This window comes from Oncorhynchus tshawytscha, linkage group LG02 (assembly GCF_018296145.1).
Source record: "Oncorhynchus tshawytscha isolate Ot180627B linkage group LG02, Otsh_v2.0, whole genome shotgun sequence".
NCBI lineage: Eukaryota > Metazoa > Chordata > Actinopteri > Salmoniformes > Salmonidae > Oncorhynchus > Oncorhynchus tshawytscha.
In genome coordinates, this window is record NC_056430.1 from 54,610,092 (window position 1) to 54,630,980 (window position 20,889).

Consider the following 20,889-nt stretch of genomic DNA (forward strand, 5'->3'; position numbering starts at 1 on the left):
GCTGACGGATGGGGTCAGCGTCCCCAACGTCAATATCGTGTTCTATTAAGTTGGGTGTATCAGGAAACTCAGAATCAGACCGACCAACTCCTGCCCTTTACCTGTCAACACACTGCAACATTTAACGTTTTTTTTATTTTTTATTTTTTTATTTTACCTTTATTTAACCAGGTAGGCAAGTTGAGAACAAGTTCTCATTTACAATTGCGACCTGGCCAAGATAAAGCAAAGCAGTTCGACAGATACAACGACACAGAGTTACACATGGAGTAAAACAAACATACAGTCAATAATACAGTATAAACAAGTCTATATACAATGTGAGCAAATGAGGTGAGAAGGGAGGTAAAGGCAAAAAAGGCCATGGTGGCAAAGTAAATACAATATAGCAAGTAAAACACTGGAATGGTAGTTTTGCAATGGAAGAATGTGCAAAGTAGAAATAAAAATAATGGGGTGCAAAGGAGCAAAATAAATAAATAAATTAAATACAGTTGGGAAAGAGAGAGTTGTTTGGGCTAAATTATAGGTGGGCTATGTACAGGTGCAGTAATCTGTGAGCTGCTCTGACAGTTGGTGCTTAAAGCTAGTGAGGGAGATAAGTGTTTCCAGTTTCAGAGATTTTTGTAGTTCGTTCCAGTCATTGGCAGCAGAGAACTGGAAGGAGAGGCGGCCAAAGAGAATTTGTTTTGGGGGTGACTAGAGAGATATACCTGCTGGAGCGTGTGCTACAGGTGGGAGATGCTATGGTGACCAGCGAGCTGAGATAAGGGGGGACTTTACCTAGCAGGGTCTTGTAGATGACATGGAGCCAGTGGGTTTGGCGACGAGTATGAAGCGAGGGCCAGCCAACGAGAGCGTACAGGTCGCAATGGTGGGTAGTATATGGGGCTTTGGTGACAAAACGGATTGCACTGTGATAGACTGCATCCAATTTGTTGAGTAGGGTATTGAAGGCTATTTTGTAAATGACATCGCCAAAGTCGAGGATTGGTAGGATGGTCAGTTTTACAAGGGTATGTTTGGCAGCATGAGTGAAGGATGCTTTGTTGCGAAATAGGAAGCCAATTCTAGATTTAACTTTGGATTGGAGATGTTTGATATGGGTCTGGAAGGAGAGTTTACAGTCTAACCAGACACCTAAGTATTTGTAGTTGTCCACGTATTCTAAGTCAGAGCCGTCCAGAGTAGTGATGTTGGACAGGCGGGTAGGTGCAGGTAGCGATCGGTTGAAGAGCATGCATTTAGTTTTACTTGTATTTAAGAGCAATTGGAGGCCACAGAAGGAGAGTTGTATGGCATTGAAGCTTGCCTGGAGGGTTGTTAACACAGTGTCCAAAGAAAGGCCGGAAGTATACAGAATGGTGTCGTCTGCGTAGAGGTGGATCAGAGACTCACCAGCAGCAAGAGCGACCTCATTGATGTATACAGAGAAGAGAGTCGGTCCAAGAATTGAACCCTGTGGCACCCCATAGAGACTGCCAGAGGTCCGGACAGCAGACCCTCCGATTTGACACACTGAACTCTATCAGAGAAGTAGTTGGTGAACCAGGCGAGGCAATCATTTGAGAAACCAAGGCTGTCAAGTCTGCCGATGAGGATGTGGTGATTGACAGAGTCGAAAGCCTTGGCCAGATCAATGAATACGGCTGCACAGTAATGTTTCTTATCGATGGCGGTTAAGATATCGTTTAGGACCTTGAGCGTGGCTGAGGTGCACCCATGACCAGCTCTGAAACCAGATTGCATAGCAGAGAAGGTATGGTGAGATTCGAAATGGTCGGTAATCTGTTTGTTGACTTGGCTTTCGAAGACCTTAGAAAGGCATGGTAGGATAGATATAGGTCTGTAGCAGTTTGGGTCAAGAGTGTCCCCTTTGAAGAGGGGATGACCGCAGCTGCTTTCCAATCTTTGGGAATCTCAGACGACACGAGAGGTTGAACAGGCTAGTAATAGGGGTGGCAACAATTTCGGCAGATCATTTTAGAAAGAAAGGGTCCAGATTGTCTAGCCCGGCTGATTTGTAGGGGTCCAGATTTTGCAGCTCTTTCAGAACATCAGCTGAATGGATTTGGGAGAAGGAGAAATGGGGAAGGCTTGGGCGAGTTGCTGTTGGGGGTGCAGTGCTGTTGACCGGGGTAGGAGTAGCCAGGTGGAAAGCATGGCCAGCCGTAGAAAAATGCTTATTGAAATTCTCAATTATGGTGGATTTATCAGTGGTGACAGTGTTTCCTATCTTCAGTGCAGTGGGCAGCTGGGAGGAGGTGTTCTTATTCTCCATGGACTTTACAGTGTCCCAGAACTTTTTTGAGTTAGTGTTGCAGGAAGCAAATTTCTGCTTGAAAAAGCTAGCCTTGGCTTTTCTAACGGCCTGTGTATAATGGTTTCTAGCTTCCCTGAACAGCTGCATATCACGGGGGCTATTCGATGCTAATGCAGAACGCCATAGGATGTTTTTGTGTTGGTTAAGGGCAGTCAGCTCTGGGGAGAACCAAGGGCTATATCTGTTCCTGGTTCTAAATTTCTTGAATGGGGCATGTTTATTTAAGATGGTTCGGAAGGCATTTTTTAAAAATATCCAGGCATCCTCTACTGACGGGTGAGATCAATATCCTTCCAGGATACCCCGGCCAGGTCGATTAGAAAGGCCTGCTCGCTGAAGTGTTTCAGGAAGCGTTTTACAGTGATGAGTGGAGGTCGTTTGACCGCTGACCCATTACGGATGCAGGCAATGAGGCAGTGATCAGTAGAGGTGTATTTAGAGGGGAAGTTGGTTAGGATGATATCTATGAGGGTGCCCGTGTTTAAGGCTTTGGGGAGGTACCTGGTAGGTTCATTGATAATTTGTGTGAGATTGAGGGCATCAAGTTTAGATTGTAGGATGGCTGGGGTGTTAAGCATGTTCCAGTTTAGGTCGCCTAGCAGCACGAGCTCTGAAGATAGATGGGGGGCAATCAGTTCACATATGGTGTCCAGAGCACAGCTGGGAGCAGAGGGTGGTCTATAGCAGGCGGCAACGGTGAGAGACTCTTTTTTAGAGAGGTGGATTTTTAAAAGTAGAAGTTCAAATTGTTTGGGTACAGACCTGGATAGTAGGACAGAACTCTGCAGGCTATCTTTACAGTAGATTGCAACACCGCCCCCTTTGGCAGTTCTATCTTGTCTGAAAATGTTGTAGTTTGGAATTAAAATTTCAGAATTTTTGGTGGTCTTCCTAAGCCAGGATTCAGACACAGCTAGAACATCCGGGTTGGCAGAGTGTGCTAAAGCAGTGAATAGAACAAACTTAGGGAGGAGGCTTCTAATGTTAACATGCATGAAACCAAGGCTATTACGGTTACAGAAGTCGTCAAAAGAGAGCGCCTGGGGAATAGGAGTGGAGCTAGGCACTGCAGGGCCTGGATTCACCGCTACATCGCCAGAGGAACATAGGAGGAGTAGAATAAGGGTGCGGCTAAAAGCAATAAGAATTGGTCGTCTAGAACGTCTGGAACAGAGAGTAAAAGGAGGTTTCTGGGGGCGATAAAATAGCATCAAGGTATAATGTACAGACAAAGGTATGGTAGGATGTGAATACAGTGGAGGTAAACCTAGGTATTGAGTTATGAAGAGAGAGATATTGTCTCTAGAAACATCATTGAAACCAGGAGATGTCATTGCATGTGTGGGTGGTGGAACTAATAGGTTGGATAAGGTATAGTGAGCAGGACTAGAGGCTCTACAGTGAAATAAGCCAATAAACACTAACCAGAACAGCAATGGACAAGACGTATTGACATGAAGGAGAGGCATGCTTAGTCAAGTGACCAAAAGGGTCCAGTGAGTGGAGAGGTTGGTTGGGGGTCACGGCGATTTAGACAGCTAGCCAGGCCATCGGTAGCAAGCTAGCATAGGATGGAGGTCTGTTGTTAGCCACCTCTTGCGTTCCGTCAGTAGATTAGTGGGGTTCTGTGTGGTAGAGGGGATTAATCCAAATCACACAACAACAACAAAAATAAAAACAATAGATATAGTTATAGAGGCCCAAGAAGAAAACAATAATTAAAAAAAAATTAAAAAATTGTCCGATTGTCTATTCAGATAGCAGCCGGTAAGACAGCTAACGGTTAGCAGGCCGCAGATGGGCGTTCAGGTAACGTCGCGACGGAGGAGCCAGCCGGATCTCCTTCGGGTAGATAACGTCGGCAGTCCAGTTGTGAAGGCCCGGTGGGGCTCCGCGTAGGCAGTAGAACGGGTCCGGATCGGTGACTGCAACCCAGGAGTGATTGATGGAACTCAGGAGTGATTGACAGAGCTGGCTAGCTACGGAATAATTGATGTTTGCTCCGGAATCGACGAAAGCCGATAGTCACACGGATAGCAGCTAGCTAGCTGTGAGATCCGGGTATGAATGTCCAGAGAGCAGTTGAAATCCAGGGACATGGAGAGAAAAATTGGTCCGGTATGTTCCTTTCCGAGCCGCGCTGCGCCGTACAAAACGATCAGAATCAGGCCAACTCCTAGTGTCAGCAACATGCTCAACCAACAAAAATAACATCTCAGGATCCTTATAAAATTTTGGCAACAACCGTAACTTTACAACATTATGAAAATTGTCCAGGGCACTACCGAGAGAGAAGCGACCCCCTAGGTAAATCTTGGTCACCTTCCCAGAGCAAACTCTCCTGAGTTAGTATACTCCAAATCCTGTTTAAATTCCAATTCCTTTTCATACTTAACACGATCATGCTCACTATCATGCTCCAGCTTAACACAATCATGCTCTAGCTGTAACAGAAGCAGTTCTTTCTGCTGTTAAAAAGACTACTAGGGCTAACAGTCGGAGGGGACATTCTAACAAGACGGTCAGGTGGCATGTCCTCGGCAGAGGCTGCCCCAGTGGTAACTTCTTGTATACCCCTCTCCATAAAATTGTCCTTCAATATCAACAAAACATAATGTTTTTAGACGTGTATCACTAATTTCAACGTGGTAGTGTTCAGCGATCTTCCAACAGCTGTTTTAGTACATTATTTTAAGTTCCTCTGTTGGAACGCAAATGAACTCGTCTACATTAGACGCCATAGTCACAAGTAACTACTAAAAATAATCTTGCTCTTCCCCTCTGCTGAGCAGACCAGACCACAACAAGAGAAACGCTGGGCACCACAGGAGAGAGATGATACATAAGGAGCTTCCCCAAATCCTACAATAACTCAACCCTAGTCTTTGTGCGGATTCATGGTGGATTACGCACTGTACCCCGCTGGCATGGGAAATAAAACAGCACGCTGGCGGATTCCCCCCAAGCCACAGATGTACCCCCGAGACAACTGCTCAGTCCACGGACACCACACAAAAATAAAATAACCATGCCCAACATATTCTAAAGTAAAACGTGTCACTAAGCCTAACAGCTGAAAAGTAAGGCTCTAGCGCCGGGTAGCAAATGGCACTACGCTACCCAAATCTCCCACTGAGGTACACAGCAGATTGTACTCACCTCCTTGGACCGATGTCCCAACAGCAGGTAGAGCAAGAGTTTCCAGCATGGGCAGGGGCCTGGAAACTAACCAATGTTACACTCTCCAACGCAGCACACAACCAGCCATCCACTGCTGTGGAAAGTTTAACAAAGGCAACCAACACTGGGCCTACCAAACAGCGCAACTCAATTTTTGTTTTACAAAAGATGCAAACAAAGCACCTACCTTCAGTTTTTCTCCTAAACAAAATACACTTACCAGTTAGCTTAACAACACTAGTATTATGCCTACCGGCATACTTTTTCATGCAGCGCACCATTTGATGTCGTCACCGGACTACTAAAGTCACTGATATGTCTGCAAGGCACTATACCAAACACTTAAGACTATGCAGTGAATACCAACCAATGTGCATCCCAAATAGCATTAACCCACCCAAAAAATACTATCCACCAAAATGTCTAGGAACCAACCTTATAATCCCGGACGGACCCCACAACCGGCTCGTAGTCCATAACACAGAGGGTGACAACAAGGAGATCAAGGAATAACAAAAATATTTATTAATGGAAGTTAACTACATACAATTAACAATGTGTGTAAGTGAGTGGTGATAAGGAGGGGTGTTTGTGAGATGCCAAAACAAACAAGCCACAAACTGCCACAACCAAAAATAACAGTGTGTCTGCGTGGGGAGTGTTTCCTCAAGGAATGGGGATAGGTGTATTTATCCACGCGGCACACCTGAGCCCAGGTGTGTCCCATTTCGGTGTCTATCCTCCCAGCTCCGCCCACCGACATCCTATTAATGAAAACGAGCAAAGAGAGAGTTAGGCTGACACAGTGGGAGGGTTGCCATACCAGCTAACCAAATAACACTTGCATCTCTAGCTTTAGCCACCGATAAACGATATGGGGGATAAAGTCGACCACTCACCCACTCGCTAGCTTAGCTAGCTAATGTTAGGCCCTGTGTTTCTAGCTTGCTAAATAAATAGATACATAAATTGATTAAACTAGCCTATTTGCCATATGATTAACTTGTGGTCATTCCCCATGCTAGTTTGATTGTATTGACATTTCCAGCCTTAGTTACATTTGTCTGTTTTTGTGCAAAACATTGAGTCATTGAAACTAAAACAGTGCATCCCGAAGGGCTGTAGGCAGCAAAAAATGTACTCTGCCAGCTGTGATTTACAACCTGATAGCAATATTTGTTGGACATCCAATAAAGGTATTGGCGAATTAACTATATTAATCATGCGTTGAACTGCATCCATCTAATACTGCCAACAATGCATTATTTTACCCCATTTGAAAATTGTCAAATATAACTAACTTTATTACCTCTTATGAAGTTTGTTTTGTAGCATAAACTGGGAATTTTATAGTTTTGCCTAATATTATGATTGTCTGTTTGTCTCATATCTGCAAAGTAGTTAAAACGCTGTCAGTTCCACTGTAATAGTCTTTACATTTGACCTGTGTATTCAAGACCATGAATTTGTGTCTTTGTGTCTGTCTCTCCGTATGTGTCTCCCAGCCCAAGTGCAGGTGCTCTCAGCTGCCCTGAAGGCTGCCCAGCAGGAGAGACAGTCTGAGGATACAGAGGGTCAGTCAGAGAGCCAGCCTCCAGAGGATGGGAATGGGGAACCAGATGAGGAGTTCTCCCAGAACGGAGGGACCGCAGAGGAGGAACAGACACCTAACCAGCCTCCCCAGCAGACCACAGATTCGGCACCCATAGAGGAACTGAAAGAGACCGAAGTGGAGTCGGAGCCTCCGGTGTCTCCGGAATCATCCCCCGACTCGCCTGTCCTAGTACGGGACGACTCGGACCACAGCAGTGTGGTGAGTAGGAATGGTGCAGCTCTCCTTACAAGCATGATTCAATACACATCTAGATACATGGGTTTCGATACATTTACTTTTAGCTTGAAGGGATTTGATTAGTGGAATGAATCAATGCAATGCACTAACAAATGTTGAATGAACACATTCGTTTTCCATTCTAAATTAATATCTGATACTGATGGAGCTGAGCGTGCGCGCATGTGTGCACAGAGTGGGGTGCCTCATAAGGATCCGCAGAAGGTGAATGGGAAATCTGACGTTTACCGTCAATATTATTCGCCAAAGTACAATCATTGAACAATGAATTAGATGAGGTACGATTACGAATGACCTCCGAACGGGACATCAAAAACTTATCTTATGTGTCACAGAATCGTGACTGAATGATGACATGGAAATTCAGCTAGTAGGATATACGCTGCACTGGCTAGATAGAACAGCACTGGGAGAAAAATAAGACGAGGGGGGACGGTATGTGCATATTTGTAAACAACAGCTGGTGCACATTCACTGTAAGGTCTACCTACACCTGTTGGATTCGGCGCACGTGACAAATACACTTTGATTTGAAGTATTCAACCCCCTGTGTCAATTCATTTTAGAATCGCCTTTGGCAGCGATTACAGCTGTACGTCTTTCTGGGTAAGTCTCAACGAGCTTTCCACACCTGGATTGTACAATGTTTTCACTTTATTTTTATAATTCCTCAAGCTCTGTCAAATTGGTTGTTGATCAAGTCTTGCCATAGATTTTCAAGCTGATGAAAGTCAAAACACTCAGGAACATTTAATGTCGTCTTGGTAAGCAACTCCAGTGTATTTGCGGCCTTGTGTTTAGGTTTTAGTCCTGCTGAAAGGTGAATTTTTCTCCCAGTGACTGTTGGAAAGCAGACTGAACCAGGTTTTCCTCTAGGATTTTGCTTGTGCTTGGCTCTAATCATTAATATTTTTTTATCCCCCCCAAATGATCTAGTCCTTTTATTTAACCTTTTATTTAACTTGGCAAGTCAGTTAAGAACAAATTCTTATTTACAATGACGGCCTACCCCAGCCAAACCCAGAAGGCGCTGGGCCAATTGTGCGCTGCCCTATGTGCGCCGCCCTTGCCAATGACAAGCATACCTATAACATGATGCAGCAATCACCATGCTTGAAAATATGAAGAGTGCTACTCTGTTATGTGTTGTATTGGATTTGCCCTAAACAGAACACTTTGTATTCAGGGCATAAAGTGAATTTCTTTGCCACATTTTTTCAGTTTTACTTTAGTGCCTTATTGCAAACAGGGTTCTTGTTTAGGAATATTTGTATTCTTTACGGGCGTCCTCCTTTTCACTCTTTCATTTTAGGTTAGTATTTTGGTGTAACACCATGTTGATCCATCTTAAATTTTCTCCTATCGCAACCATTTATCTCTAACTGTTGTCATGTCACCATTGGCCTCATGGTGAAATCCCTGAGCGGTTTCCTTCCTCTCCAGCAACGGAGTTAGGAAGTGTCTTTGTAGTGACTGGGTTTATTAATACACCATCCATAGTGTAATTAATAACTTCACCATTTAATGGCTACTTTTTTTGTTGTTGACCCATCTACCATTAGGTGCACTTCTTTGTGAGGCATTGTAAAACATCCCTGGTCATTGTAGTTGAATCAGTGTTTGAAATGCACTGCTCGATTGGGGTATAGAGAGAAGGTAGTCATTCAGAATGAATGTTAAACCCTATTGCACACAGTGACTCCATGCAACTTATTATGTGACTTGTTAAGCACATTTTTACTCCTTAACTTATTTAGGCTTGCCATAACAAAGGGATTTAATACTTACTGACTCAAGACATTTCACTTTTTAATTGAAAAATGTCTTCCACTTTGACATTATGGGGTATTATGTTTAGGCCAGTGACCCAATTTCTCTTTTTAAATTCGGGCTGTAACACAACAAATTGGAAATAGTCGAGGTGTGCGACTACTTTCTGAAGGCACTGTATCTCCGTATATGAGTTTCTCTGCTAATTGTCTATATGTCTGTGTGTGCTAGCTGACTTTGTGGTTTGTGTCCTAGATGACTGGTATGTTTGTATGTGTGCTAGCTGACTGATATGTCAAACTGTGTGTCCTCCCTGTTTTGGATAGGAGTCGGAGCTGATCGAGAGTGTGGAGGAAGAGGGGAAGGAGGACTCGGCTCCCAACCAGCTGTGTGAGGAGGAGAAGTCCATGGTCCAGGTCAGTTCTGCCAAACACTTTCTAAGCCTTTCTACTTTACGTATTGTACATGCATCGAGGGGACATTTATTAACATTTATTATTCAGTCAAGTCTGGAGTACAACTACCTTTAAGCTGCCATACGTTTAGTCTGAGAATAGTTAAAGCGATCCAATGTCCAATGAATTGCGATTGACAAGATCTAGGGCCAGTTTTCTGATACCAGATTTAGCTTGGATTAAAATGCATGCTCAATGGAGAAGCTTATGCCCAGTGCAGATCTAACAGCTGACATAAGGAGAGATGTTGCGAGACCAAAGTTTTAAAATGTTTAGTTGTAGAACAACTGACTAGAGAAGTGTGGTTGAGCCTGGTTCCACTGTCACGTGGAAGCACAATGTATATATTTATGCAGGTTCTTTAAAAGTTGCTAGCTACTTTTAGCAAGGTTTTTAACAAACAGGTTTCATGAATTACATGCAGCCACAGTCTGGCTCACTAGAAAACACATCACCAGCCTCCTGCTCACAAGCCCAGTGTCTAGAGGAGCTGAAGAGAGGATCATCAAGCTAGGATAGCAACAACAACAAAAAAACCTTACTCTTCAATATTGTGATGGGAAATGCATAGCACAAATAATTAGGTTTTGCTGGATATTATTCATCCCGATCAAACAGTTTTTTTTACATGGACAATACATTGGCGATAATACACTGCTCAAAAAAATAAAGGGAACACTTAAACAACACAATATAACTCCATGTCAATCACACTTCTGTGAAATCAAACTGTCCACTTAGGAAGCAACACTGATTGACAATAAATTTCACATTCTGTTGTGCAAATGGAATAGACAACAGGTGGAAATTATAGGCAATTAGCAAGACACCCCCAATAAAGGAGTGCTTCTGCAGGTGGTGACCACAGACCACTTCTCAGTTCCTATGCTTCCTGGCTGATGTTTTGGTCACTTTTGAATGATGGCGGTGCTTTCACTCTAGTGGTAGCATGAGACGGAGTCTACAACCCACACAAGTGGCTCAGGTAGTGCAGCTCATCCAGGATGGCACATCAATGCGAGCTGTGGCAAGAAGGTTTGCTGTGTCTGTCAGCGTAGTGTCCAGAGCATGGCGGCGCTACCAGGAGACAGGCCAGTACATCAGGAGATGTCGAGGAGGCCGTAGGAGGGCAACAACCCAGCAGCAGGGCCGCTACCTTCGCCTTTGTGCAAGGAGGCGCAGGAGGAGCACTGCCAGAGCCCTGCAAAATGACCTCTAGCAGGCCACAAATGTGCATGTGTCTGCTCAAACGGTCAGAAACAGACTCCATGAGGGTGGTATGAGGGCCCGACGTCCACAGGTGGGGGTTGTGCTTACAGCCCAACACCGTGCAGGATGTTTGGCATTTGCCAGAGAACACCAAGATTGGCAAATTCGCCACTGGCGCCCTGTGCTCTTCACAGATGAAAGCAGGTTCACACTGAGCACATGTTGCAGACGTGACAGAGTCTGGAGACACTGTGGAGAAGGTTCTGCTGCCTGCAACATCCTCCAGCATGACCGGTTTGGCGGTGGGTCAGTCATGGTGTGGGGTGGCATTTCTTCGGGGGGCCGCACAGCCCTCCATGTGCTCGCCAGAGGTAGCCTGACTGCCATTAGGTACCGAGATCAGATCCTCAGACCCCTTGTGAGACCATATGCTGGTGCGGTTGGCCCTGGGTTCCTCCTAATGCAAGACAATGCTAGACCTCATGTGGCTGGAGTGTGTCAGCAGTTCCTGCAAGAGGAAGGCATTGATGCTATGGACTGGCCTGCCCGTTCCCCAGACCTGAATCCAATTGAGCACATCTGGGACATCATGTCTCGCTCCATCCACCAACGCCACATTGCACCACAGACTGTCCAGGAATTGGCGGTTGCTTTAGTCCCGGTCTGGGAGGAGAACCCTCAGGAGACCATCCGCCACCTCATCAGGAGCATGCTCAGGCGTTGTAGGGAGGTCATACAGGCACGTGGAGGCCACACACACTACTGAGCCTCATTTTGACTTGTTTTAAGGACATTACATCAAAGTTGGATCAGCCTGTAGTGTGGTTTTCCACTTTAATATTGAGTGTGACTCCAAATCCAGACCTCCATGGGTTGATAATTTTGATTTCCATTGATAATTTTTGTGTGATTTTGTTGTCAGCACATTCAACTATGTAAAGAAAAAAGTATTTAATAACTTGTTGTGTTTGGAGGACAAAGAATGCTGAGTTGCATCCAAAGAACACCATACCTACTGTGAAGCATGGGGTGGAGACATCATGCTTTGGGGCTGTTTTTCTGCAAAGGGACCAGGACGACTGATCCGTGTAAAGGGCATTGAAGCAAGGGCATTGAAGATGAAACGTGGCTGGGTCTTTCAGCATGACAATGATGTTTTTCCCAAACACACCGCCCGGGAAACAAAGGAATGGCTTCGTAAGAAGCATTTCAAGGTCCTGCAGTGGCCTAGCCAGTCTCCAGATCTCAACCCCATAGAAAATCTTTGGAGGGAGTTGAAAGTCCGTGTTGCCCAGCAACAGCCCCAAAACATCACTGCTCTAGAGGAGATCTGCATGGAGGAATGGGCCAAAATACCAGCAACAGTGTGTGAAAACCTTGTGAAGACTTACAGAAAATGTTTGACCTCTGTCATTGCCAACGAAGGGTATATAACAAAGTATTGAGATACACTTTTGTTATTGACCAAATACTTATTTTCCACCATAATTTGCTAATAAATTCATTAAAACCCCTACAATGTGATTTTCTGGAGAGAAAAAAATCTCATTTTGTCCTATCATAGTTGAAGTGTACCTATGATGAAAATTACAGGCCTCTCTCATCTTTTTAAGTGGGAGAACTTGCACAATTGGTGGCAAATTCTTTAATTGGTAGAGTTTAGAATCAAATCAAATTTTTTTTTTTTTTTTTGATAAACAGCTCAATTTTGAATGGTAACTGTTTACACCATGAAGCCAATGGTGGCTTTAAAACAGCTATAGTTTAATAACTGTGATGGGAAATAACTGAGGATGGATCAATATTGTAGTTACAATATTGGGGGATCCTAATAAAATACCAAATACTCCACAATACTAACAAAAATGTGAAAAGAAGCCTGTACAGAATAAAAATATTCCAAAACATGCATCATGTTTACAACAAGGCAAAGAAATTAACTTTTTGTTCTGAATATACAAAGCATTGTGTTGGATTTTCCCCAAACATAACACATCACTGTGTACCACTCTTCATATTTTCAATCATGGTGGTGGCTGCATCATGTTTGTGTGTGTGTGTGTGTGTGTGTATGCTTGTCATCGGCAAGGACTAGGGAGGTTTTTAGGTTAAAAATGTTTGGCACAAAATATCTAAGTATATTTTCCCTTGACGTTGCTGAGCTTTAAGTCAGTTGCACAACACATTTTAAGACACATTTCCTCCTTTAATTAAGTGAAAAAGTTAAAGGTGGAGGTTTTTAGGTTAAAAAGAACGGAATAGAGCTAAGCACACACAAATCCTAGAGGAAAACCTGGTTCGGTCTGCTTTCCAACACACTGGGAGACATTCACCTTTCAGCAGGACAATAACCTAAAACACAAGGCCAATTATACAATAATATACACTGGAGTTGCTTCCCACGACACCATTGAATTTTCCTAAGTGGCTAAGTTACAGTGTTGACTTAAATCAGCTTGAAAATCTATGGCAGGACTTGAAAATGGCTGTCTAGCAAGGCCAACAACCTACATGACTGAGCTTCAATCCAGGTGTGCAAAGCTCTTAGAGACAAAAGGTGTCTGTCCGCCTGTTTCCCAACCGAAACAGTTTGGTAGAGATCGTGCATATATTATGACAACATTTTGTTTATTTTTGACTTTGGCTAGTTTTTTGGGGGGGGATGTTCGGGCACATAAAACATTCTCTGGGGCAAGCCGAAGTTTGGAGCCAAACGCCTACGCCCCTTCGTTGGTGATTGGTCAACAGTAGGGATTCTTCAATAAAGTCTTGTCATTCAATGAGAGATGACTCGTTTTCATTTTTTTTAATTTATTGAAAAATACTGCACCAAACTTACTTAAATGTAAAATTTGTTGTATACTTATCTAATCAAGATACATCAGTGTTATCTTTTTTATTTTGTGTCGATTGTTGACAAAAGGACAACAAACACAACAAAGTGTGGAAAAGAGAAGGGGTGTGTGGTGAGTTTAGAAACAAATAATACTTTTTCAAAAGTTTTATGTATGTGTAATTGTAAAAAAAAAAAAAGTTTAAAAAAGCTAGGATAGCTCACCGCAGCTTAACCCCTCAGAAATTGATAGTTGGCTGTCAGCTTGACTTAAACACTTAACTGTAGCGCACTGTTCTCTGATTGGCTAAACGTACTGTCTCCTCACAAGTCTTTAGCTAAGATTTGACTCCTCCAGCAGCCGACATGAGATGTCCTAAAACTACACCATTCAGATCAAGCAAACTTTGTTCTAAATCTGCATAAAACGGTCTCTGCTGTTAAATGTGAACCGGGCTTTAGTCTGTGTCCAGGAAACCAAACCAGCCTCCTAACATTTTCTACTCACCGCTGCTGTTGCCATGGCTATGATATTGACAGATTTGAACCACTCCTCTTACTCTTGTCCCCCCCCCCCCTCTCCTCTCCAGAATGTGATTCCCCAGCAGCTGCTGGACCAGTACCTTTCCATGACGGACCCGGCACGGGCCCAGACGGTGGACACAGAGATTGCCAAGCACTGTGCGTTCAGCCTGCCCGGCGTAGCCCTCACCCTGGGCCAACAGAACTGGCACTGCCTCAAGGACACCTACGAGACCCTCGCCACTGACGTACAGGTGTGTGCTCTTTGGGGGCACTCCCATATCTTTATTTTGGGCTATACAGGTGGGGCCCTGACCGGGGTTGTGTTCATTAAGCACCAAAACTGACTGAAACAAGAAGGGTACAATTTCTTGTTCAATAAGAAACACTAATTTAAAAAAATTAAAAAATACAAGTTTTCAGTTGCGTGCCCTAATGAACATGACACAGGACACTGGGTTCTAAAGCCACTGACAGTGGACGGGGTGACCCATTCATTTTCGATGAAGCCTATGCAGGGGTGCAATTATATCGAAGCGGAGTGGTCAATGGTGCGCGTGCCTATGAAAATAATAGGATTATATCAAATAGGAGGTGGAGAAAATAGGATTCTGCTCTATTTTTAAAGCGGTCGTTATTGAACAATCACAGTAGAAAGTGTAGCCTGCGTGATGATACGTCAGAACGTACCTGTATATCTAACAGCAGGACCAGCTAACTTGCCCGCTAGCTAGCTGGCTAACACTATCAGTTTACAGAGTCACGTTTAACAATAAAACATTTAAAAATGTTTTCTAATCCATTTTTTATTAATAATTAGTGTTGTATGTAAATACAGTTGAAGTCGTAAGTTTACACATATGTTGGAGTCATTAAAACTTGGAACATTTCCAGAAAATGAGGCCTACCTTCAAACTCAGTGCCTCTTTGCTTGACATCATGGGAAAATCAAAAAAAATTGTAGATCTCCACAAGTCTGGTTCATCCTAGGGAGCAATTTCCAAACGGCTGAAGGTACCACGATCATCTGTACAAATAAAAGTTTGCAAGTATAAACACCATGGGACCACGTATCCGCCATACCACTCAGGAAGGAGATTGTTCATCTCTAGGAGACAGAACACTACTTTGGTGCGAAAAGTGCAAATCAATCCCAGAACAACAGCAAAGGACCTTGTGAAGATGCTGGAGGAAACGGGTACAAAAGTATCTATATCCACAGTAAAACGAGTGCTATATCGACATAACCTGAAAAGCCGCTTAGCAAGGAAGAAGCCACTGCTCCAAAACTGCCATAAAAAAGACAGACTACGGGTTGCAACTGCACATGGGGCCAAAGACCGTACTTTTTGGAGAAATCTCTTCTGGTCTGATGAAACAAAAATAGATCTGTTTGGCCATAATGACCATGGTTCTGTTTGGAGGAAAAAGGGGGAGGCTTGCAAGCCAAAGAACACCATCTTAACCGTGAAGCACGGGGGTGGCAGCATTATGTTGTGGGGGGGTGCTTTTCTGCAGGAGGGACTGGTGCACTTCACAAAATAGATGGCATTATGTGGATATATTGATGCAACATCTCAAGACATAAGTTAGAGCTTGGTAGCAAATGGGACTTCCAAATGAACAATGACACCAAGCATACTTCCAAAGTTGTGGCAAAATGGCTTAAGGACAACAAAGTCAAGGTATTGCAGTGGCCATCACAAAGCCCTGACCTCAAGCCTATAGAACATTTGTGGGCAGAACTGAAAAAGCTCTTTTCGGTCATAAGAGACGGTGGCAGAAACATTATGTACAAAATAAATTACAAATAACGCAAAAAAACACCCACAATAGCACAATTGGTTAAGAGTCCGTAAAACGGCAGCCATCTCCTCCGGCGCCATTCTTTTAATGGTTACTGCTTGGTTTCCAACAAAAATAAATACAGATTTTTAAACATTTATCAGACAGTGAGGTGTGAAAGTGAACAACACGCCATGTGTTGACATAATCTCATCATTAGAGATTGATGCACTGATACCCAGTATGTACGTTGCTATGCAAATGACAAGTTCAGTGACTGCTTGGTAACCGCGCTCATGATGTAATATGGAGTTAAAAGTTTGCAACCAATACAGCTTGTCATTTTCACTTAAAGCTTAACTTCAATTACTTTTGTGAAGAATAGTAGATTGTTAGATTCATTATTCAATGAGTGGTATTGCAGCTTGGCTGAGGTAGGGAGTGGCTGTGTTAGTCTGTGTAGTCATTGACTGAGGCATATCAGCCATTTCCTCTTGAGTTTTTACTCCCTGACATGTGGAAAAGTTTTGGTGTAGGGCCAAGCTGATCTTCTGTCTTTATATTCATTACCACTACAGTGGAAGGTGCGCCGTACGCTGGCGTTCTCCATCCACGAGCTGGCGGTGATCCTAGGAGACCAGCTTACGGCGGCCGACCTGGTGCCCATCTTCAACGGCTTCCTCAAGGACCTGGATGAGGTGCGCATCGGCGTGCTCAAACACCTCTATGACTTCCTTAAGGTGAGACCACCATACATGTAACAAGCAAACTGTGAACCGACTCAAAATCATCTATCTACATGTTGGTCCATTTGCTGTGCTGTTTTACTAGCCTGGTCCTAGATCTGTTTGTGCTCTTGCCAACGCCATTCCTCATTGTCAAGCCAAACATTGACAATGAGTTAGTATGGTAGCACAAACAGACTGGAACTTTTAGCTGCCACATAGTTAATCTAGATTGGATTTATACTGAACCAAAAATAAACTCAACAATTTCAAACATTTTACTGAGTGTACAGCTCATATAATGTTTTTTTTTTTTTTTAACAAGGTAAGTTGACAGAGAACACATTGTCATTTACAGCAGCAACCTGGGGAATAGTTACAGGGGAGATGAGTGATAAATGAGCCAATTGTAAGCTGGGGATGATTAGGTGACCATATGAGTACCAGATTGGGAATTTAGCCAGGACACCAGGGTTAGCACCCCTACTCTTACGATAAATGCCATGAGATCTTTAGTGACCACAGAGAGTCAAGACACACGTTTAATGTCCCATCCAATAGACTGCACCCTGCAATGGGATATTTTTTAGACCAGAGGAAAGGGTGCCTCCTACTGTCCCTCCAACACCACTTCCAGCAGCATCTGGTCTCCCACCTAGGGACTGACCAGGACCAACCCTGCTTAGCTTCAGAAGCAAGCCAGCAGTGGGATGCAGGGTGGTATGCTAATGGCATATAAGGAAATCAGTCAATTGAAATACATTCATTAGACCCTAAACTATGGATTTCACATGACTGGAAATACAGGTATGCAGCTGTTAGTCACAGATACCATTAAAAAAAGTAGGGGTGTGACCACATTTGCCACATGCAGCGCGACACATCTCCTTCACACAGAGTTGATCAGGCCTGTGTAATGTTGTCCCATTCCTCTTCAATGGTTGTGCGAAGTTGCTGGATGTTGGCTGGAACTGGAACACGCTGTCATAAACATTGATCCAGAGCATCCCAAACATGCTCAATGAGTGACATGTCTGGTAAGTATGCAGGCCATGTAAGAACTGGGACATTTTCATCTTCCATTAATTGTGTACAGATCTTTGCGACATGGGGCTGTGCATTATCATCCTGAAACATGAGGTAATGGCGGCAGATGAATGGTACAACAATGGGCCGCAGGATCTCGTCATTTTATTTCTGTGCATTTTAAATCGCCATCGATAAAATGCTATTTTGTCCGTAGCTTATGCCTGTCCATACCATAACCCCACCGCCACCATGGGGCACTCTGTTCACAACGTTGACATCGGCAAACCGCTCGCCTACATCACACCAGTTGGCGGTACTGCCAAGTTCTTTAAAACAATGTTAGATGTAGAGAAATGAACATTCAATTCTCTGACAACAGTTCTGGTTGACATTCCTGTAGCCAGCATACCAATTTCACACTCTCTCAAAACTTGATACATCTGTGGCATTGTGTTGTGTGACAAAACTGCACATTTTAAAGTGGTATTTTACCCATCAGAAGGTGCACCTGTGTAATGATCATGCTGTTTAATCAGCTTCTTGATATACCACACCTGTCAAGTGGATGGGATTATCTTGGCAAAGGAGAAATGCTCACTAACAGGGATGCAAACAAATTTGTTCATGTAATTTGAGAGAAATAAGCTTTTTGTGCGTATGGAACATTTCAGAAACATCTCATGAAACATGAGACCTACAATTTACATGTTGCGTTTTATATTTTTGTTCAGTATAGATTTAGATGGCTATCTGATGCACTGCATGATAGTCACCTATTATGTGAGGAATTTGTAGAATGCTGCTTGACTTGACCTGTGTACTGGGTTTATACGGTTGTCACACAACAGATTGTCTTTCACAATAACAATGGTTGGTCTAGAGGTGGAGAGACCTTTTGTATTTGTGTCTTTTCACTCTTAAACTGATTGCCTCCATTTCTTTTGATACATGTGCCTTTTGTCACTAATAAAAGAGAATGTGTTGTCCAGGGGTTTTGTAACGATGAATACTGCTCACTTTGGTGAGACATGATAACTTGGATCTGTGATAATTTCAGCTGTCTGTATCTTCTGTCTTGTCTGTGGCAGTTACTCCATGCTGAGAAGAGGAGAGAGTACCTGTACCAGCTGCAGGAGTTCATGGTGACAGACAACAGCCGCAACTGGAGGTTTAGATACGAGCTGGCCGAGTAAGTCTTCGGTTAATTTAGATCAGGGCCAATCTTTGTCATTCATGTAGGATTGAGTCCTCCATATTTCTCTCTAGAGGGCCCACTTGCCACAAGTCTCTGATGGCATGCACCATTGTAGTAGTCAACTTGCATGGGCCTTTCAATGGCTTAGGGAGGGATCACAGAGTTCCATCCAGCTGCGTCCTCAGAGAATGCGCAGACTAGCTGGCAGGAGTGTGTACGGACATATTCAACCTCTCCCTATCCCTGTCTGTCATCCCCACTGGCTTCAAGATGTCCACTATTGTTCTGGTACCCAAGCAAGCAAAGGTAACTGAACTAAATGACTATTGCCCCGTAGTACTCACTTGTCATCATGAAGTGCTCTGAGAGGCTAATCAAGGACCATATCACCTTACCCAACATCCTCCATGTTAAGTAATGTTACTTTCCCTAACAAGAGAAAAAATGTTGCTCAAACAGAAGGGGGAACTGAGTCACTGATAAGTACCAAAACAAGTGGTGTTTTAGGAGGGGTTCTGAAAGACAGTTATGGGGGTGTCCACTTAACTAGCAACCGCTCCTGGAACCTAAAAGACACCCACCATGAGCACCTACTGAATTTGCCCAAGAAGTGGCAATCAAATTAAAAACCCACACCAATCGTATACAGGAAGCAAACCAAAAAGGTGGCGCAAAACGAAAATCAGGGAAATCCGATAAAGGAATGTTTATTGAGAAATCAAAATAGGGAGAGCCAACTAAAGGTGTTAACCCTCTGCATCTACACTATACAGTGCATTCGGAAAGTATTCAGACTCTTTCACTTTTTCCACATTTTGTTATGTTACAGCCTTATTCTGAAATGGATTCAATTATGTTTTTCCCCTTCATCAATCTACACACAATACTCCATAATGACGACGCAGTATTCAGACCTTTTGCTATGAGACTGAAAATGGAGCTCAGGTGCATCATGTTTATTTACATTGATCATCCTTGATGTTTCTACAACTTAATTGGAGTCCACCTGTGGTAAATTCAATTCATTGGACATTATTTGGAAAGGCACACACCTGTCTATATAAGGTCCCACAGTTGACAGTGTATGTCAGAGCAAAAACCAAGCCATGGGGTCGAAGGAATTGTCCGCAGACCGCCAAGACAGGATTGTGTTAAGGCACATATATCTAGGGAAGAGTACCAAAATATGTCAGCAGCATTGAAGGTCCCCAAGAACACAGTGGCCTCCAATCATTCTTAAATGGAAGAAGTTTGGATCCACCGAGACTCTTCCTAGAGCTGGCCGCCCAGCCAAACTGAGCATTCGGAGGAGAAGGGCGTTGGTCAGGGAGGTGACCAAGAACCCAATGGTCACCATGGCAGAGCTCCAGAGTTCCTCTGTGGAGATGGGAGAACCTTCCAGAAGGACAACCATCTCTGCAGCACTCCTCCAATCAGGCCACCAACAGGACAATGACCCTAAGCACACACCCTTAAAAAGTAATATGATTCTTGAATACTTTCCAAATGCACTGTAAATGCAGCAGCAATACCACCCTGCATCCCACTGCTGGCTTGCTTCTGAAGCTAAGCAGGGTTGGTCCTGTTCCATCCCTGGATGGGAGACCAGTTTCTGCTGGAAATGGTGTTGGAATGCCGGTAGGAGGCACCCGTTCCTCTGGTCTACAAAAAGATCTCAGGGCAGTGATTAGAGACATTGCCCCGTGTAGGGTGCCATCTTAAACTAGTGTCCTGACTCTCTGTGGTTTCTAAAGATCCCATGGCACTTATTGTAAGAGTAGGGGTGTTAACCCCGGTGTTCTGGCTAAATTCCCATTCTGGCCTTAACACCATCATGGACACCTAATCATCCCCAGCTTACAATTGGCTCATTCATCCCCCCTCCTCTCCCATGTAACGATTCCCCAGGTCGTTTTGTGTAAATGAGAATGTGTTCTCAGTCAACTTAGCTGGTAAAATAATAATAAAATAATAAAAAATCCACTTTGGTATTGTGTGTAGGACAGTGACA

The 20,889-nt window shown here is 43.7% G+C and overlaps 1 protein-coding gene across 1 annotated transcript in view; it reads left to right on the plus strand.

The window, feature by feature from the left end:
- Positions 1-20,889, plus strand: part of LOC112266994 (serine/threonine-protein phosphatase 4 regulatory subunit 1) — a 42,926-nt gene that overhangs the window by 13,869 nt on the left and 8,168 nt on the right. The window contains exons 12-16 of the mRNA XM_024444988.2: positions 7,009-7,316; positions 9,452-9,541; positions 14,213-14,398; positions 16,508-16,669; positions 18,772-18,872. Of these exons, the coding sequence (XP_024300756.2) occupies positions 7,009-7,316; positions 9,452-9,541; positions 14,213-14,398; positions 16,508-16,669; positions 18,772-18,872 (847 nt within the window). The remainder of the gene's footprint in view (positions 1-7,008; positions 7,317-9,451; positions 9,542-14,212; positions 14,399-16,507; positions 16,670-18,771; positions 18,873-20,889) is intronic.